General features: G+C 36.5%; 1 protein-coding gene across 6 annotated transcripts in view; it reads right to left on the bottom strand.

The window, feature by feature from the left end:
- LOC132142686 (SH3 and PX domain-containing protein 2A) overlaps window positions 1-19,073 on the bottom strand; it is a 94,442-nt gene that overhangs the window by 53,539 nt on the left and 21,830 nt on the right. For all 6 annotated transcript variants that reach the window (XM_059552742.1, XM_059552743.1, XM_059552746.1 and 3 more), the window contains exons 3-4: window positions 5,025-5,100; window positions 3,405-3,481 (exon numbers count right to left, since the gene is read on the bottom strand). In XM_059552742.1, coding sequence (XP_059408725.1) covers window positions 3,405-3,481; window positions 5,025-5,100 — 153 coding nt within the window. The remainder of the gene's footprint in view (window positions 1-3,404; window positions 3,482-5,024; window positions 5,101-19,073) is intronic.

The following is a 19,073-nucleotide window of genomic DNA, read 5'->3' as shown; positions in this document are numbered from 1 at the left end:
AATACCGTATTTTTCGGACTATAAGTCCGCGTATAAGTCGCATCAGTCCAAAAATACGTCATGATGAGGAAAAAAACATATATAAGTCTATGGACTATAAGTCACATTTATTTAGAACCAAGAGAAAACATTACAGTCTACTGCCGCGAGAGGGCGCCCTCTCGCGGCTGTAGACGGTAATGTTTTCTACTGGTTCATTTCTCTTGGTTCCTTTTTTTCGGTTCATGTCAAATTAAATTTTGATAAATAAGTCGCACCTGACTATTAACTGACTATAAAGTTCAGAGGACATACCGTATTTTCCGGACTATAAGTCGCACTTTTTTTCATAGTTTGGCTGGTCCTGCGACTTATAGTCCGGAAAATACGGTATGTCCCCTGAACTTTATAAGCATAAAGTCTTTGTGTTGTCTTTATTTATGCGCAATTCACATCAAATATTTACATAAGCATTTAATCATTTTATTACAGTTTTTAATCAGGGCACATTATAGATGTGCATCTTAAGGACACATTTATGTTAATATTAATTCTATGTTCTAAACTATTTTTGGACGTGTATTTTTAATGTCTTTCATGTAGAAATTGTTGCCACAACAGCAGTCCTGCCAAGACATCCCATAATGCTACCTATCTCACTGTCTCAGCCCACTTTAACAGCTGCTCTCCAGTGTGTGTGTTTGTTTATGTACGCTGTTGTGTGTGTGTGTGTGTGTGTGTGTGTGTGTGTGTGTGTGTGTGTGTGTTTAAAAAAAAAGTAGGCTCTATTACATCAGGAAGGAAAGAAAAGGAGACAAGTCACTTAAGGGGAAAAAATAAAGAGAAGGAAATATAGAGAGAAGGAAGACACAAGTTGTTAAAACCCCACAAACTAATTTTAAGGGTGTTATTGGGTAACCTATAGCTATTGGCAAAGTAAACATGACAGTGAACACCAATAAGTGCTAGTGTCTGTTTGCTGTAATTTATATGCCTGTCTAACCCAGCGCGACATGTTTGTGTACACTTCAACAGACTAATTTTCATGTGCTCTAAGAAATTTGTTGTTCGGCACATTAGCATAATCATATTTTAACAAGATGGGAGATATTCTCTGATAATAAAGCAAATTCTTACTCAAAACCTGATGTGGTGAACATGCACAAAACTTCAGCGCTGCTTCCCTTTGCTTAGGGTGAAATCTGTGGATTCTGACACTACTACTTAAGGCTTCACACCCCCCAGAGGAAGTCAAAACAATAGGTCGGGGGGGTCTTAAAAATACATAATCTATATAGTTTCAAAGCAACACAAAAGTTTTACTGATATTAAAAGAACTAATTTAAAAAAAGACATTAGTATGATTCACTCATTGTTTTTAATAATGCATTTTTGCCCAACTCATTGTAAACACATTCCTCCAGCTGCAAAATAACTTCCTTTCACTGTACCTTTTTTATATTTATCTTTTTTCAATAAATTTTGTATTATCTATTTTAAGTAATTCTTCTTTGAACAGCAGAGAATTTCTGTAAAAACGAAAAGGGGCTTAAAGTTGAACCCTGGTGAACACCTATATCACAACTACACTATTATAATCAACCTCATATGCTAAACACACACAAACATGAGCATGAGCAACACCTACCAATGACAACATGTGACACACAAACACTGTGGTTATCAAAGAAAAATGGCTATAAAGAACCTCTCGCAGTTCAATAGATTTCTAACTACAACCCGAATTCCGGAAAAGTTAGGACGTTTTTTAAATTTTAATAAAATGGTAACTAAAAGACTTTCAAATCACATGAGCCAATATTTTATTCACAATAGAACATAGATAACATAGCAAATGTTTAAACTGAGAAAGTTTACAATTTTATGCACAAAATGAGCTCATTTCTATTTTGATTTCTGCTACAGGTCTCAAAATAGTTGGGACGGGGCATGTTTACCATGGTGTAGCATCTCCTTTTCTTTTCAAAACAGTTTGAAGACGTCTGGGCATTGAGGCTATGAGTTGCTGGAGTTTTGCTGTTGGAATTTGGTCCCATTCTTGCCTTATATAGATTTCCAGCTGCTGAAGAGTTAGTGGTCGTCTTTGACGTATTTTTCGTTTAATGATGCGCCAAATGTTCTCTATAGATGAAAGATCTGGACTGCAGGCAGGCCAGGTTGGCATCCGGACTCTTCTACGACGAAGCCATGCTGTTGTTATAGCTGCAGTATGTGGTTTTGCATTGTCCTGCTGAAATAAACAAGGCCTTCCCTGAAATAGACGTTGTTTGGAGGGAAGCATATGTTGCTCTAAAACCTTTATATACCTTTCAGCATTCACAGAGCCTTCCAAAACATGCAAGCTGCCCATACCGTATGCACTTATGCACTTATGCATCAGAGATGCTGGCTTTTGAACTGAACGCTGATAACATGCTGGAAGGTCTCCCTCCTCTTTAGCCCGGAGGACACGGCGTCCGTGATTTCCAACAAGAATGTCAAATTTGGACTCGTCTGACCATAAAACACTATTCCACTTTGAAATAGTCCATTTTAAATGAGCCTTGGCCCACAGGACACGACAGCGCTTCTGGACCATGTTCACATATGGCTTCCTTTTTGCATGATAGAGCTTTAGTTGGCATCTGCTGATGGCACGGCGGATTGTGTTTACCAACAGTGGTTTCTGAAAGTATTCCTGGGCCCATTTAGTAATGTCATTGACACAATCATGCCGATGAGTGATGCAGTGTCGTCTGAGAGCCCGAAGACCACGGGCATCCAATAAAGGTCTCCGGCCTTGTCCCTTACGCACAGAGATTTCTCCAGTTTCTCTGAATCTTTTGATGATGTTATGCACTGTAGATGATGAGATTTGCAAAGCCTTTGCAATTTGACGTTGAGGAACATTGTTTTTAAAGTTTTCCACAATTTTTTTACGCAGTCTTTCACAGATTGGAGAGCCTCTGCCCATCTTTACTTCTGAGAGACTCTGCTTCTCTAAGACAAAGCTTTTATAGCTAATCATGTTACAGACCTGATATCAATTAACTTAATTAATCACTAGATGTTCTCCCAGCTGAATCTTTTCAAAACTGCTTGCTTTTTTAGCCATTTGTTGCCCCCGTGCCAACTTTTTTGAAACCTGTAGCAGGCATTAAATTTTAAATGAGCTAATTAAGTGGATAAAAGTGTAAAATTTCTCAGTTTAAACATTTGCTACGTTATCTATGTTCTATTGTGAATAAAATATTGGCTCATGTGATTTGAAATTCCTTTAGTTTTCATTTTATTAAAATTTAAAAACGTCCCAACTTTTCCGGAATTCGGGTTGTAAATTAATACGGCCTACACATATTAAATAAGAAAATAAAAGCAAAACACAAAAGCATCAACAAAGAGGAAGGAAGTAAATAGAGACTTACTCTACAATAGTCATCCAGAAAGCGTAGTCTCTTCATGGCCACGTCTCTCACATGACTTCGTCGAAATAGGATTTTGCCTGTAAAATACCAATTAGAATGAAATATTTGGTCTTCTTCACAAAATCATTCTATAATAACAGTATGTAATAACATAATGTTATCTATAATAAGATTATCTAGTTTCCAGAAATAATTACTTGAATCATAGTTTGGAAAGCAGTTCAAATGCATTAAAAATTATACAAAAATCTGTTGCGTTCAATTACATTGCTTTCCAGAATGTGTGTTTATAATATCATATTGCTACATGATTGATTTTATGTTTGATAAAATAAAATAAAATGTTGACAGAGTCAGTAAAATACTGAAATACTGGCCCAATTGGGGAAAAGAATTCATCTTTATTGCTGAGCCCTGCTCAGTGCTGTAAGCAAAATGCAGTGCATTTTAAAATAACCCATAAGAAAATGTTTAGAAACATGATACACAGAACAGCTACTGAAGAGAGACGCCATGTGTTGTTCTTCAGATCTAGAACATCGTAATCAGATTCAGATGTTTGGAGGACCACGTAGCACCAAGCTCCAGCTGTCATGCTCTCCTGTCTCAAGCTGTTTACGCTCAAGGAAAGACTGAGAGATACTAAGCATCGTGCAAAGTGAACAAAATCCTTGTGATCAAAACCTTCATAAATCAGCCGTAGATTCACCTTGAATTGTTCAGACCTTTTACTACCATTATTGTATGTGCTCCTAAGACTGAAAAACTGAACTGAATGGCTTTTAGTCATTTTGTCTGGTAAATTAAAATGCAACATATAAAGTGTAACTACAGCTTAAATGAAAATGGGTGAAAATCCTGAATATCACAAACATTTATTTACAGAAGTTTATAGAGGCCTGATTGTACTTTGCATTTAACAAACCATGACATGGGGTCATCTATGTTAATAAAAAGAGTGTGGCATTTAATAACAACAAAATAATAATAATACCAAATACATTACAGTATATTATATTTGTGTAGATAGAAATCTGATCTGTCCTAGTGAAGTCAGACTGTAATTAAATGGATAGATTTAATGGTTTGACACTTGACACCCTATTATTCCCTTACAAGTGCTCTGAATGGATTTATAATCCACTTAATATTCTAGTAATCTAAACATTTACATTACATTCCAGTAAATAATCTAATGGAGTAAGAAATAGTCTGAGCTAATGTGTTCGTATTGAGGGATGTGCGAATAAACAGAGAGAATCAGAGGGACTGCTAGAAAACAAAGAACAAGAGAGACACTAAATGTCCAGGGAATAGAGCAGCTGCATCAGCAAGCTGGGAAAACCTGTCTCAATCGCTCTGTGTGTCTGTCCTGCTCCTTTCATTTTCTTCTTATTGATGGCTTTTTGTTTTAAGGGAACAATGCTGCTCATCTCAATGACACATGTGCCTGCTTCCTGCATGTGTGTAAGTCAAGAACGGAAGCACAGCCCCGTCCCAGCATAACCCTGACTTATTGTGGACAGATCTGCTGACACCATGTACTTCGCAGTTCTGTGTGTTTGTGTTTGTGTGTGTGCAGAGGAGAGGAAGGGGAGGACAAACTCCTCCTAAAATCACCTGGAAGAAATGGGATAATCCTTTTTTTGGGATCTTTCTGTCCTCCCTCGATTGGGAACTTGTCAAGAATCTGCATCTGTGGGAAGACGCAAGAAACACAACGTAAATGACAAAATTAATTTCTTCTATGTCTAATGAAAAATATCATGATCTCTGTTTAAAATCCCGGGCTCGTGATTCCTAAACACTCAATCATTTTGTTCCCTTTATTTTCCATAATTCTCCACATTTGTCTCTTTTGGGCATTTGTACAAACAGCTGCAGATTATTTCTAAGTATCCCACAAAAACAAATGTAAATCTCAGTTCTAAGAATTCAAAACGACTACTAGAAAGCCTCAACAGAAGCTGGGAGATTCTTCATGAGCTGCTATGCAAATGTGACCCTATAAGAGCTCTGACTGGAAACTCCCAGTGGGCTTTGCTCATTAGTAAGAAACATTTACAAGAAATGGGAGATTGAGTAAAAGATTAGAAGTATCTGCTGTGGGAACCAAATAAAGAAGAGAAAAATGAAGGGAAAAGATTACAAGGTTAAAGAAACTCTAAATATAAATGAGTAATAATAAGGGCATTTGATAAAAATGGATATCAAATGCATTTTAACACAAATCCCTAAAATCTGTTTCCTGCCGCTAGAATCTTTGAAATTTTCAAATTTAGAAATTTTAGATGCATATTATTTAGAAGCAAAAAAATTTAAAACTTTATTTATAATCTTTTGATTTAGTATTTCTAAACATAGACTTAATATATAATACATATAATCATATAATCAATCAATAATTTATTGTAGTAATTTGAAAGCTAATTTTTAGCATCATTACTCCACAGTGTCCAGTGTTACATGATCCTTCAGAAATAATTCTAATATGCTGATTTGATGCTCAAGAGACACTGATTATTATTATCAATATTTTAAAAGGTTGAGCTGCTTAATATTTTTTGTGGAAACAATAATGCATTTTTTCAGGATTCTTTGATAAATAGAAAATTCAAAAGAAAAGCATTTATTCTTAATGTGTCCTTGCTAAATAAGTATAAATATTAGTATTAATACTTAAAAAAAAAATTTGACCACAAACTTTTAAACATACAGTGCAACTGTCAGGTTGTTAATTCAGTCAACTCAAAAACAAATGCTGCAGGAAACCGTGTTATAATCTTTGGAAATCGAATGTTTAGATTTATTATTTTTAGAGTCTTTAGATTATTTACATTTACAATCTTTAACTCTACCAAACTGGAAATAAAAAATATGTGAAAACCTGAAAACTGAGAGAGACATTTAGAGTTTGAGGCTCTCTTTCTGTCTCTTTTTCCTTCTATCTGGCTCTTCTCTACCACGAGGCCTGTCAGAATATCTTTTCTCCTGGTACAATAAGGTCAGACTGGAGCGAGGACACACCAGATGTGCAGCGTCTCTCACTGTTTCTGCTGGTCCTGGTGAAATATCTCCCCCAAAACCCTCTTGGTCATGTTTTAGCATGAATCCATGGCACACAGGGAAAGGAGTATTTGAAATCTGAGCCATTCTATAATTGAGGACAGACAAAGATCACACACACACACACATCTGTGTTTATATATGAAGGGTCAGTGCAAGCACAGTCGTTGGTGCACACTGATAGGGTCGTGAGGATCTGGGTCACATGGCATGAAGAACTGGAGGATAAAATCAGATCACATCTCACAGATGTCTAACATTTAAGACGTTCGGTAGATGTAAAAGTTAGACTACCTCTCAAAAGTTTGGAATCATACCTTTTCTATTTACTTTTTTGAAGCGACTAAAGTGGTGCTTAATATTTTTGTGGAAACTGTGATACACTAGCATTCAAAAGATTGAGGTAATTTTTTTTTAATTAAAATTTCTTATTCATTTCGATTTCAAATAAATGCTTTTTGAACTTTCTATTCATACCACAAAAAAAAAATAATAATAATTTCTTGAGCAGCAATTCATCATAATGATTTTTGAAGGGTCATGTGACACTGAAGACTGGAGTAATGATGTTGAAAATTCTGAGTTTAATCACAGAAATAAATTACTCTTAAATATATATTCAAATGGAAAACAGTTATTTTAAATTACAATAATATTTCACTTTTTTTTTTTTACAGTTTTTACTGTTATGTTGATCAAATAAATGCATATGCAAATAAATAAATGCTGGAGAAGATAAGAGACTTTAAATTTAAACATCCTGTCTGAGAGCAAATTCAATTTGATGCATATTTATAGCATATACACAAGCCTAATGATCAGTGTTTAACCAAAGTAAAAATAAAGAAAGAAAATATGTAGAACTTTAGATGTTTTGGAGGAGGAGATGTTCACTGACTAACATGGAGAGAAAAAAAAACAGTGTAAAGAAAATCAAGATACAGATATAAAGAATGAAAATGAATGTAGAAGGAAAGACATAATTAGGAATGGAAAAGGAAAATGAGATCAAGTATAGAGCAAGTATAAATAAAATGATAGTGAGCAGGAGAAGAGGATGATCAAGAGGCTGTGAGTGAAGGGGAAACAATGACATGAGTGAGAAGAACAGACTGAACAAGGAGAAGCTGCTGTATTTCCCAACCACTGAGACACCTGGAAAACTTCCTGAGGATCCATAGCAACAGGAGGTGGGGAGAGAGGAGACTGGATGACAGGGTGTGTGAAAGAGAATGGACATGAAGAGTGGAGACACACACACACACACGTACATCTATTCCAACAACTCTTCAGACACAGGGTTAGCATTCAGTCTTCTGCAGTGTCATATCAGCTCTTATGTGTCTCTATCACTTAGAAGTTAGTTAGTGTTCATTGAGAACTGGTCATTGAGAACTAATAATAATTATTATGTCTTGCTTTTATTTTGGGGTTAAATACGAATTAAAAACATTTCTAGAGAAAGAGAGAGAGAGAGAGAGAGAGAGAGAGAGAGAGAGAGAGAGAGAGAGATCACTTATAAATTGATATGCTAAAAAAAGTCACATCAGCGGGCCTCCATCAAATCCGGCTCTGTGAGGTCTTCTGTTCGAGATGAGAGTGACTGTAACTCCAGCAAAGCCAGAGATAAGTGTGTGGCCACATAAACCTCCTGATTAGCCCTTTCAAGGAGCTGCACCAGGGGGCCCTCAGGGTGAAACACAGCCAAAGAGTTTGAAGACGTTATAGGAGAGTGAGCTCTGTCACGCAGCTCCATCAGTCGGCTTATTCAAGTCAAAACTTCAATGCATATTTCATGAAATTTAAACAGGGACTGCAGCTATGGAGCTACACTTGGAGAGCTGCTCTGAACTATTATGCACTACTATAGTCTACACCTTTGTAATATTTCTCCCTTAAGTCTAAAGTTTTTTAAGGCTTCTTGTACCAAATGTGGCAAGGAAAATCTCTTCCCCATTCTGTCTTGCTCCTTTTACACATGTCCACATGTCCCATGACCCAAATGGACAGCAGTGGTCATGTGACCCCTTGCTAAAAATTGGGTTACATGATGTCATAAACAACCAATTACAGAGGAGTTCAGTTTGTACAAATTTCGACTTATTCTAAAGAAGTCAGCTTCAAAGGAAAAGTGTTTTCAAGAAGAACTGTGAAGTATTAGAAATGAGTCAAACATTCTCAGAAATGACTTGCTGAGTGAGTTTCAGCAGGGTGACAGGTTTCCAAAATCTCACACACGGCATAATTCACCTGGAACCACACAGAGCACAGGACATCCTTTCCATAGGCTGCTTTTGCACAGAGAAATTACAAAAATAAATTTTCACGTTCTGCAAAGAAAATGTAAGTGGTGCAGAAGTCACAACTATGATGCAAGGGCATTGCTATGCAGTTGCTAGGGGATTAAGTGGTTTATAGAGCGCTGCTAAATAAATAAATACTAACAACTAGAAGATGATGATTAAATGATTAATTATATCAATAAAACTGTATTGCAATTATTATTAATTTATTATTGAGCAACACTAAAATGTTTAAACAGCAAACTATAATAGTACTATCACTACTGCTACTACTATTATTATTTTTATTATTATTAATAAATTCCAAAGGCAATAACAAAAATAAAATAATTATTTGGATGTATTATTTATTAATTTCTGGCTGGCTGCTATATAATTTTAATTAATATCCTGGTTCATAGATCGATATAGATAGCTTGGATCCGTCCTTCAGAGTAGGTCAGTGATTCTGCACTTATATTTATAAAATAGGCAAATCTGATTGGTTGGAGAGGTATAAGTAATTACATTTGAGGTGTCAAATCATAAAGAGTTAAACACTGAAGTTTGTTTATTACTTAGGGTCAGGGGTTTGTTCGAATCCCTAACCTCAAATATATAAGCAATATTAATGCCTTAGCAAGCACCACTAATAATCTAAGGTTCCCTGTTTGGATCCATTAGAAATAAACCCTCTGGCTATGGTGTTCCAGTCGGCTTTTAGAAAATGCTTTCAAGCTGATCTAAGATCAGCTCTTTTACTTCCAAAACACTGGAGTGCCTGTCTTAAATCAAGGTAAAGGCGACTGGTAGCCAAAGGTTGAGAGTAGTTACACTGATCCAAGAACGCAATAAATCTCCTGATTACAGCATTACGAGCAGCTTTATTGATTCCATTTGAATAAACAATGTGAAAGATTGAGTAAAGCCAAGAAAAAGCTGAGTAAGAGAGAGAGCTGTTTTCCTTGAATTATTCTGTTGACTGGAGCTCTGACTGACAGGACACACATGGATACAATTGCATATAATCACGAAAGCACCTCCACTACACACATGAACACACACACATTTGTGGAACCTATAGGGAGTGTGACTGCACACACAAACACACAGGTTACTAATGGATAGTGTGAATCGAGTCCGGACATGCATTAGTGAGCACAGTATCAGGTTTCAGGAGACATATGTGCACTTGGACTGACAACACACATACACACTCTATATATACAGATCAGGGCTCTCTCTGGTGGGCTGCGAATCAGAAGGTTGTTCTGTGATGCTGAATGAGCAGCAGCTAGGGCTGGGCGATATGGCTGAAAACTGTATCATGATATAAGTGTTTCATATCGGTCGATATCGATAATTATTGATATTTTTATGACCTATTTAAAATAAGGACCAGGAGAAAAATATATTACATTTAAATATTTTTATTTTAAACTTAAAAGATTAGTTCACCTCAAAATGAAAATTTCCTAATAATTTACTCACCCCAATGCCATCCAAAATATCCATGTCTTTCTTTCTTCAGTGGAAAAGAAATTAAGCTTTCTCATGAAACAATAGCAAACGAGTTGGAGTCCATTATATGAAGAAAAAAGCCTGAAATGTTTTCCTCAAAAAACTTAATTTATCTTCCACTGAAGAAAGAATGGCATGGATATTTTGGATGGCATTGGGGGTGAGTAAATGATTTCAATTATGAGGTGAACTAATCCTTTAACCTTCCTCTGATTCATAGGTGTGATTGGCAAAGGAAAAAAAAGCAGGAAAATATAAGGCGCACCTACCATGACGCGGCGACAGCTCGTGTGATTATCCCGGAGTTAGGACATCGCACAAGATTTGTGTCAACACAGAAAACATTTCATCACTGGATAAGATTTGTTCGTTTATTTAAAGTGTGGTTTATGTCAGCTGAATGTGCTGAACGCTTTTCAGAGAAGATAAGGCAACATTATTTTAGTACAATTCACACCCAGCAGTAATTCAGGGGAAAAAAAAATCTCTGAATGCTTCACGTGAAATTTCAGTCTTCCGACGTCTCATCGTGTAAATTCTCAATTGATTTTGATGGTAAAATCAATTTTGATTAATATGCATGATGGAGGAAGAGCAAGACTGAAGTTTGAAGATTGTGAGAGTGCGCACGTGAAGCGGGAGGAGAGCCTCTCTCTCTATCTCTTCTCGTTCTCTCTGTAACGTGCCTGTCTAAGGGCGCCTGTCAGAATTAGCGCAGCAGTCAGTCATCTTATCTACATCACCCACCAATCAAATAAGGCTTTCCACTTATCACTCCACGCCGGTTCTGTTACTGAAGAATCCAACACGAGACAACGATATGGCGCGACCAAACTGTTACATGATTGGCTGGTAGCGTGTCACTCCCGTAGACTGTATAAGAGTCCCTCCCTACGTTGCTAGGTTACCAGAGAGGGAGTGCCTTTGTTCATGCAACCAAACTTGCTTCGCAACCTCTGGTTTCTTCCGACAAACAAAAAAAATAAATATTGAATGTTTTATCGAACGCATTTTTTATTGATATCGATCATGTGTCTATCGCGATACATATCGTTATCGTTTTATCGCCCAGCCCTAGCAGCAGCCAAACACTGAGTCATCAAAGTGTACTGACTGCCACACGACCACAGCAAGTGAAATGTTCTACAGGCCCTGAGAAATCAACATTTTGCAGCTTTCAGTCCATTTGCGTTTCATTTGAGGTAAATTATATGCTAGTGCTCTATAGAGGACTAATCCTGCAGAAATTAAAAATAAATAAATGAATATATAGATAAATAAATAAATGTAATAAAAGGAAAGTAAATAAATAAATGATGTGATAAAAACAAACTTAGTTCATTTGTAATAAAATTTTGTCCTGAATTCATATTTTAAATTACTTTTTTCCTTTATGTATTTTCTGTATTTATTTTTATTCTTTTTTAACTTTTATTTACTTAAACTTTCATTAATTTTAGTTCATTTACATTAACATTAAATTACATTACATTAAAATTAATATTTTAATGTATTTATTTCCAGATTGATTCCGTGTGCAACATGGACATGAGGGAGGCGGTCCTTGTGGTTCGCCGGTGAATCATTGGTTGAGAGCTCACACATAAGCGTCAGATTAAACTAATAATGGAGATTGGAGTTTGCGAGTGTTGTGTGCCAATGTATATCTTCCAATGTGATTATATATTGAACAATTATGGCTTTATCTCCCCCAATAGTGCCTTCATATCTCACAGCATGACTTGTCTTATTTTATTTTAAATTTAATTTGAAAATTGCCTTTTTACACAATTGCAATCTGAGGTGGAGCTGCAAAGATCTATGGATTGCGAAATTACAGATTTTCCAATTTTCTGTTTGTCACCAGAGGAAGATGATTCAACTGATGGGTCCATTTACAAATGAATCACACAATGACTTACACATTTCCAAACATGTCACATATTCCTCACCAGTCTTGTTACATTTGGCAGCTGAATTATACACATAGCACACACACACACACTCACACACACACACACACACATATTCTACTAAGATCTGAGACTAAAGAGAAGCAGGAGAGTATTTTGGCATTGGCACACACATGAGTAACTGTGGGTGTCTATGCCTACTTTTTCAGCAGAAGGGACAGAAAGCTTTGGCAGTCTCGTCTGCCCACACCCAGATTTAGCCCGTTCTCCTCACTCTCTCCATATGAGGAGCCAGAACTGGCTTGAACCACACTGACCTCAGATCAGTAATACAGCACAGGCCAAGGTACAGTTGTGAAGACACAATCAGGGCATGCTGTACTCTTATTTGGTACAGTGACAGCACTGCAGGTGGCTGATACTCACTTGTGTAGTGTCACTGACCTGACATGCATAAGGACCTGTATTGCATTGGTTGAATATGGTGTGTCTTCTGTAAAGAAACAGGAGATTTGCAAAGTTTGGTTGCACATTCTTTTGTCACAAAAGAGAGAGAGAGAGAAAGAGAGGGAGTTCCACACACCCTTTTATGGACACTTGTTTCCACCTCCAACAATTACAAACAAATAAATAATAAAGTAGCAGAAATTATGAGAGACGATATCTCACAATTGTGACTTGAAAGGGATAGTTCACCCAAAAATGGATATTAATTTTGTGTTATGTTTGTATTCTCAAACAAGTATTCTCCTTTATGAAGCACCAAGGACCACGGGTTCAGCTCAAAATCTTCTTTAATGTTCTACTCAACAAAAAATGTACATTATATAAAGGCGGGCGTACACGGTGCGATTTTTGTCGTCTTACGAGTTCGCATGCGTTTTTTTCAATCGTGTGGAAATCGTGTATGCTCGTATGGTCGCGGCTCGTATCATGTGCGAGGAATTACGAGCTGAGCAGAGTGGCGATCATTTTTAAACATGTCTAAAAAGTGAATTCGTGACATGTGTGCGGTTGAACGAGCCGATTTGTTGATCTAGCTGAAGTTGACCAATCACGAATTAGAGAAACCACAGAAGAAGAAAGACGAAGACGGCAGCGCCTAGGCGAATGTGGACTATTGACCAGGAGAATAAACTCGCTGAACTCTGGCAGGATGTTTCTAGCAACGTGTACCATGCTTTTTAATTATCTCTCTCTCTCACACACATGCATATGTAGTTTACTCTCCATAGACGTAATGGTTTTTCTATACTCTATCCCCATACACTACCTCTATCCATCACGGAAAAATTTATGTTTAAAATTTCAATTAAACGCTGTTTAGTATATTTTTAAGCCATTTTGGTTTACGGGGGCACAGGAATTGTCCTCATAAACCATGTTTACATTGTAATACCTATGTCAGATATTTAAACCATATACAAGAACACACACACACACACACACACACTAGGGTGACCAGACGTCCCGGTTTCCTGTTGCTAAAAAAGAACCTGTATGTGTAGGAAACAGTCACGGCTCGTATCAATATTTTATATGCAGTTATGAGAGAGGGAGAGCAGTTATATTAGACGCCTTCGACTTGAAGCAGCGCTGCACAGAATGATCACCTGTTTGACATCAAAGTACTGTGAGAGCGATTCGAATGCATTGGATCTGTGTGCTCTCTTATCGCTCTCACGGTACTTTAATGTCATACAGTGATCCTTCTGTGCAGCGGTGCTTCAAGTCCAACGCGTCTATCAACTTCGTGTGATTGCTTCTGGAATTCGCAGGTCGTTAAATCGTGTCGTATATCATATCGTTCGTATGATTTTCAGATAAACTCACTCGTGATGTGTGCATGGACATACGATCTTCCGATCATCCGAATTCGCATTGTGTACGCCCGCCTTAACACAACTTGACTTTATATCTTACAATATACCTTTAAATCTTGCGGGTGTCACTTGTAAGTGCACCTTTATATTTCATAATGTGACTAGTTCGCATTATCACCTAAAATCTCGCAATTGTGACTTTATATCACAATGTTGCAATGACTTAAAATCTCACAGTTCTCATCACTTTAACTATATATCTCACAATGTGACTTCATATTTTGCGATTTGACTTGCAATTTTGATTCTAAATTTCACAATATGACTTTAAATTTCACAATTGCAACTATATAAAGCAGCAGTTACAAGAAACTATTATTTTATTTTGCAACATGACTTTATATCTTCAGATTGTTACTGTACATCTTACAGTGTGACTTTACATTTTATATAACAATTATCACTTTATTTCTCCCAATTGTGACTTTCTCTTCCACAGCGTGATCATATTTTAAAGTTTATCTCACAATGACATTTTCACACAATGTTTCTTTTCTCTACTCTTCAATGCTTGCCTACTTTTATAATTATAATTAATAGAATTTAATTCTAAGGGACAGATAGAGGTTGAAAAACTACCACAAAATTGCAACCGTTTCAATCTTGACTAACAAAAACACTAAAATACTAAAAGTCATCTTCAGTGGGGGGGGCAATAAAATGATACAATAACAATAGTAGGAAGTGGACCTTGAATGAGTCTCAAATAGAAAAAGAAACTCAGTCCATGCTTTGTTGAATGTCTACTACAGCGAGTGAGCAAGAGAGAGAGAGACCATGAGTGTATATATCAGTGTGTGTGTGTGTGTGTCTACAGTAAGCAGGTGCAGAGAAAACCCTAGCAAATCTAGGTCACCTGAGAAAACCAACAGTTCACATTCACTGGACATATAAACGCGACCTGCTCTCATTCCTGCCAGTGACATAATTACATATTCACAGTGACTACATACACACAGAAACATTGCTTCAAAGTCGGACACATTCATTATCTTGAACCACTCTGAATAATTTCCATGTTTTGTGCCAACTGGTCTAACTTCAGCACAGGGGATCAAATGGAGCGACGTGGCCATCCCAGCGACAGTGTGTGTGTAAATTGTAAAGTGAAAACTCCAGAGGGAAGAGTTCAAACAAACACAGTCCTCCCTTTCAGAAAAAGACTTCTACAACTAACTCAGTTTAAAGCTGGCTGCCCGTGCACACCCTTCCTTTGGGGGTTTTGTGTGAGAGTTTGGCTGAATTGTAGACCAAAGAAGGATCTATTTATTTATACTGATTTGTGCCACACAACTTAAATAACATTATCAAGTGACTAAAACCTTCAGTAACTGTGTGGTAGGTAACAAGGAGTCAGATGCTCCAGACATGAAAGCAGAGAGCAATAGAGCAAGCTAGTCTTTACAAATACACACACATACACACATACAATTGCATAATAAATGAAAGTAAAATAGAATACAAAAAGATTACAAAGGTGGTTAGATTTTTTTTTAAGAATATAATTAGAATAGTGAGTGTTAAAGTTAGAGGGTCAAATAAAGATGGAAGAGATGTGTTTTAAGTCGATTCTTGAAGATGGCTAAGGACTCGGATTGAGTACATTACATGGACAGAATTCTTTGCAGAGAAGGCAAATCCAGAATGAAAAGCAACTATCAACTTGATTAAAATAAATAAATAATGATAAAAAGTTATAAGTTAATTATAATACTGTAGAATATAAAAAACAAATAGCTTGAGACTATTTCAACAAGGTATTTTTATGCTTATTATAAGAAAATATAAGAAAATTATTATATAGATTAAGTCATTCATTGCTGCTTCCATATTTTGGGTAATAACAAATAATGTTTGATGATAGAAAGGAACATTTTTAAGAATTTTTGAAAACTTTTTTTAATTAAAAAAATAACTACCTAAAAATGTCAAGTGGTTAAACCATTATGAAAATTAATAACATATTTTCCTCACACCTTGAATACATGTGAGTGTAAAAATAGCTTTTAAGAAATTACATTTTTAGGGAAAAAAATAAATACATATTTTAATAAATATGCTTTGGGGGTTTAATCCATTTGAGTTAAACTAAATAATAGGTAAACATATCTATTATTATTATTATTTATTTATTTTATTTTTAAAAACCTATGGGTCATACAGGGTTGGCAAACAAAAGTTGTTGTTTTTTCTGATATTAATAATAATTTAAACTTCTTCACTACTAAGTATTGTGGCATAATCATTTTATTAATAAATTATGTAAGTCATCATATAAATACATTCCATTTTAAATGTGACTTAATAGATCTGAGTAAAAAAAAAATTGTAATTACATCACATGACCCTTATACATTAAACGATTCTATTCAACCAACACAGCAAATTAATCCCTGATAAACTATTGCATGCAGTTCAGTCACTCACTACAGCTAGGGCTGTCGCGATAACTGCAATATTGTAATATGGCGCTATTCGTTTGTTTTGAATAGGCCGGCTGAAACGATGGGAGGCGCTCGATCTCGTCCCAAAACCTAATGTCACGTCGCCAGTTTGGGAACATTTTGGCTTTCAACCCAATGAAAAGGGCGAGCAAGCGAATATAGATGAGCCGATATGCAAAATTTGCTGCAAAAAGGTTCCTGTGACGCGGCAATACATCTAATTTGAGGTCATCGGGACATTCTAAAACGCTTAACGGGAAAAACGCTTAAGTGGTTTAATGTAACGTTACCAATACAGTGATATTAACAGACCAAACTCACTAAACATCATATTAATAAAGTACTGTATACTATCTACAAAAAATCAGATGATCCCTGAATATGAATTCAACGCGTTTAATAACACTTTAAGCCTTTTCCTCCCATAGAAAACCATCATAAGGCTTAACGTGTTATTAAACGACTTGCATTCATATTCAGTGATCATGGTTTTTTTTTGTACATCGTATACTTTATTAGTATAATGTTTAGTGAGTTTGGTTTTTAAAAATCACTGTCTTAGTACATTAAGCCACATTAAGCGTTTTCTTATAACGGTTTTCTATGGGAGGAAAAGGCTTAACGTGTTATTAGAGTTGCATTCATATTCAGGGCTCATCTGATTTTTAGTGAGTTTGGTCTGTCAATATCGTCTTAGTACATTAAGCCGTGTTAAGCGTTTTTAACGGTAAGCATTTTAGAGTGTCCCCTGTCATCCAGCGCAGCTGCCCCCTCAAGCATCAGGTCGCGGAGCAACATCAAAAAGAACAGCTGAGACCGGCCGACAGTTAGGAGTAGCTGAAGCCTTTGCGAAATCTGTAAAATACAGCCGTGAAAGTAACAGGCATACCTGCTGAAATCACGGACAACCTCCGCGTCAGTGCTCATACCCAAGAGAGGGTGAGCAGATAACGAGCTCACACACGCTATCTGCATGAGGAGTGCATCAACTCCAATGCGAATCCACTGTCCTGGTAGGCGAGTGGTGACGCGATAATTAGTCTAGATTTCCGCTGCTGTCCAAAGTCGCGCGCAAATACGTGTAATACATGTTAGAACTCTTTGATTTCTTAAAAAAAAAATAATAATATTGGAAAACGCATGTTCTTGTTGCTGTTTGGCATTTAACAATAAACAAAAATGTTTTAAAACGTGTCTCTCTGTCAGTTAAAAAAGCAACAATATATGCTACATAACTCAATGATAGAGCTTTGTATGCAGCAAAATCAGGATAAATTAGGTATGTAAAAAAAAAAAAAAAAAAACGGCGGTAATACCGCATATCGCGCTATTGAGCCACCCATAATAACCGCAGGGGAAATTTCTTAACCGCGACAGCCCTAACTACAGCTTGTGTTAGTTCCTACATCTCAGTTTTAGTTGTCTGCAGTCTGTTCTAGATCAGCTTAACTGCTGTCCGCGGTGCCAATAAATGAATGAAAAGGAAATATTTTACTATTTTTATTCTAATAGCTAACAGGATGGTTTCAGTCGTATACGCTACTAGCTCAAAGCTTGTTTGTGCAGCAATACAGACTCGAAGTCTACGAAAACATCAAAAAACATCAGAGAGGTGGTCAAAAGCCCACAGTCTGGCACCAACACAGAGAAATGCACTACATTCAGACATGTGAGTACGCTCACAAACATGACCACAGCCACAACAGTCAACACTTCAAGAGTCCCACTTCATTACTAGACCTGAAGCATCCATCACAACGCTGGCACGTGTGTCCAGATCGTAAAACTTTACATCCAAAGCTTAACTGCTCTGGAGGCTCTCCAGTTATTTTACATTTAAGCATTCAACTTTGTCACATATGGTTCGTTAGGAAAAATAACGCCAAAAAAAAAAAAAACTTAACAGAAGTTAACCTGCCAAATCCAGCCTAAGTTGATTTGCTGGTCTTAACTGATCTCACAACCGGGTCAGGCTGATTTTTTGGCAGGTATTAGAGGCTCTTTGCACTTTTTTTTCTTTTTCAGGTGGTCAGGAATGGAAGACCATCTTAAACCAGTTTAGGATGCCTTAATCCAAAACTGAAAATTATGTCATTATTTACTCACCCTCGTGTCTTTCTAAAGCTATATTTCCTCCTACTGCTGAAAACAAGAGATGATATTTTGAAGAATGTTGATAACCAAATCCCCATTGAATTATACTGTATTTTTTGCAAATGCAATGGAAGTCAATGGGAACCGTAACCGTTTAGCTATCGATATTCTTCAAAATATCATCTTCTGTCTTCCACAAAGAAAGGCCACGGAAGTCCAGATGATTTGGTTTGGAAACAAATCATAATGAAATTATAGAGATCTCATTTGAGATCTTTCCTTTTCGCTCTCTGGTTGATCCTGAAACCCAAACGCAAACTGAAGAGTTAAATAAAGAAATAAATAGAGTAGGATGGAAACCTCCTTTTAAATGGACTGGACTGCGAAACATTACATTTTCTCTCTCTCGCTTTTCTTGCTCGTACAAATCTGGCCTCAGATCAGGAGCCAAGGGCAACTTCTCTCT

The sequence above is a fragment of the Carassius carassius genome, chromosome 6 (genome assembly GCF_963082965.1).
Source record: "Carassius carassius chromosome 6, fCarCar2.1, whole genome shotgun sequence".
In the NCBI taxonomy this organism is placed as follows: domain Eukaryota; kingdom Metazoa; phylum Chordata; class Actinopteri; order Cypriniformes; family Cyprinidae; genus Carassius; species Carassius carassius.
This window is presented reverse-complemented; position numbering and strand designations above follow the sequence as displayed.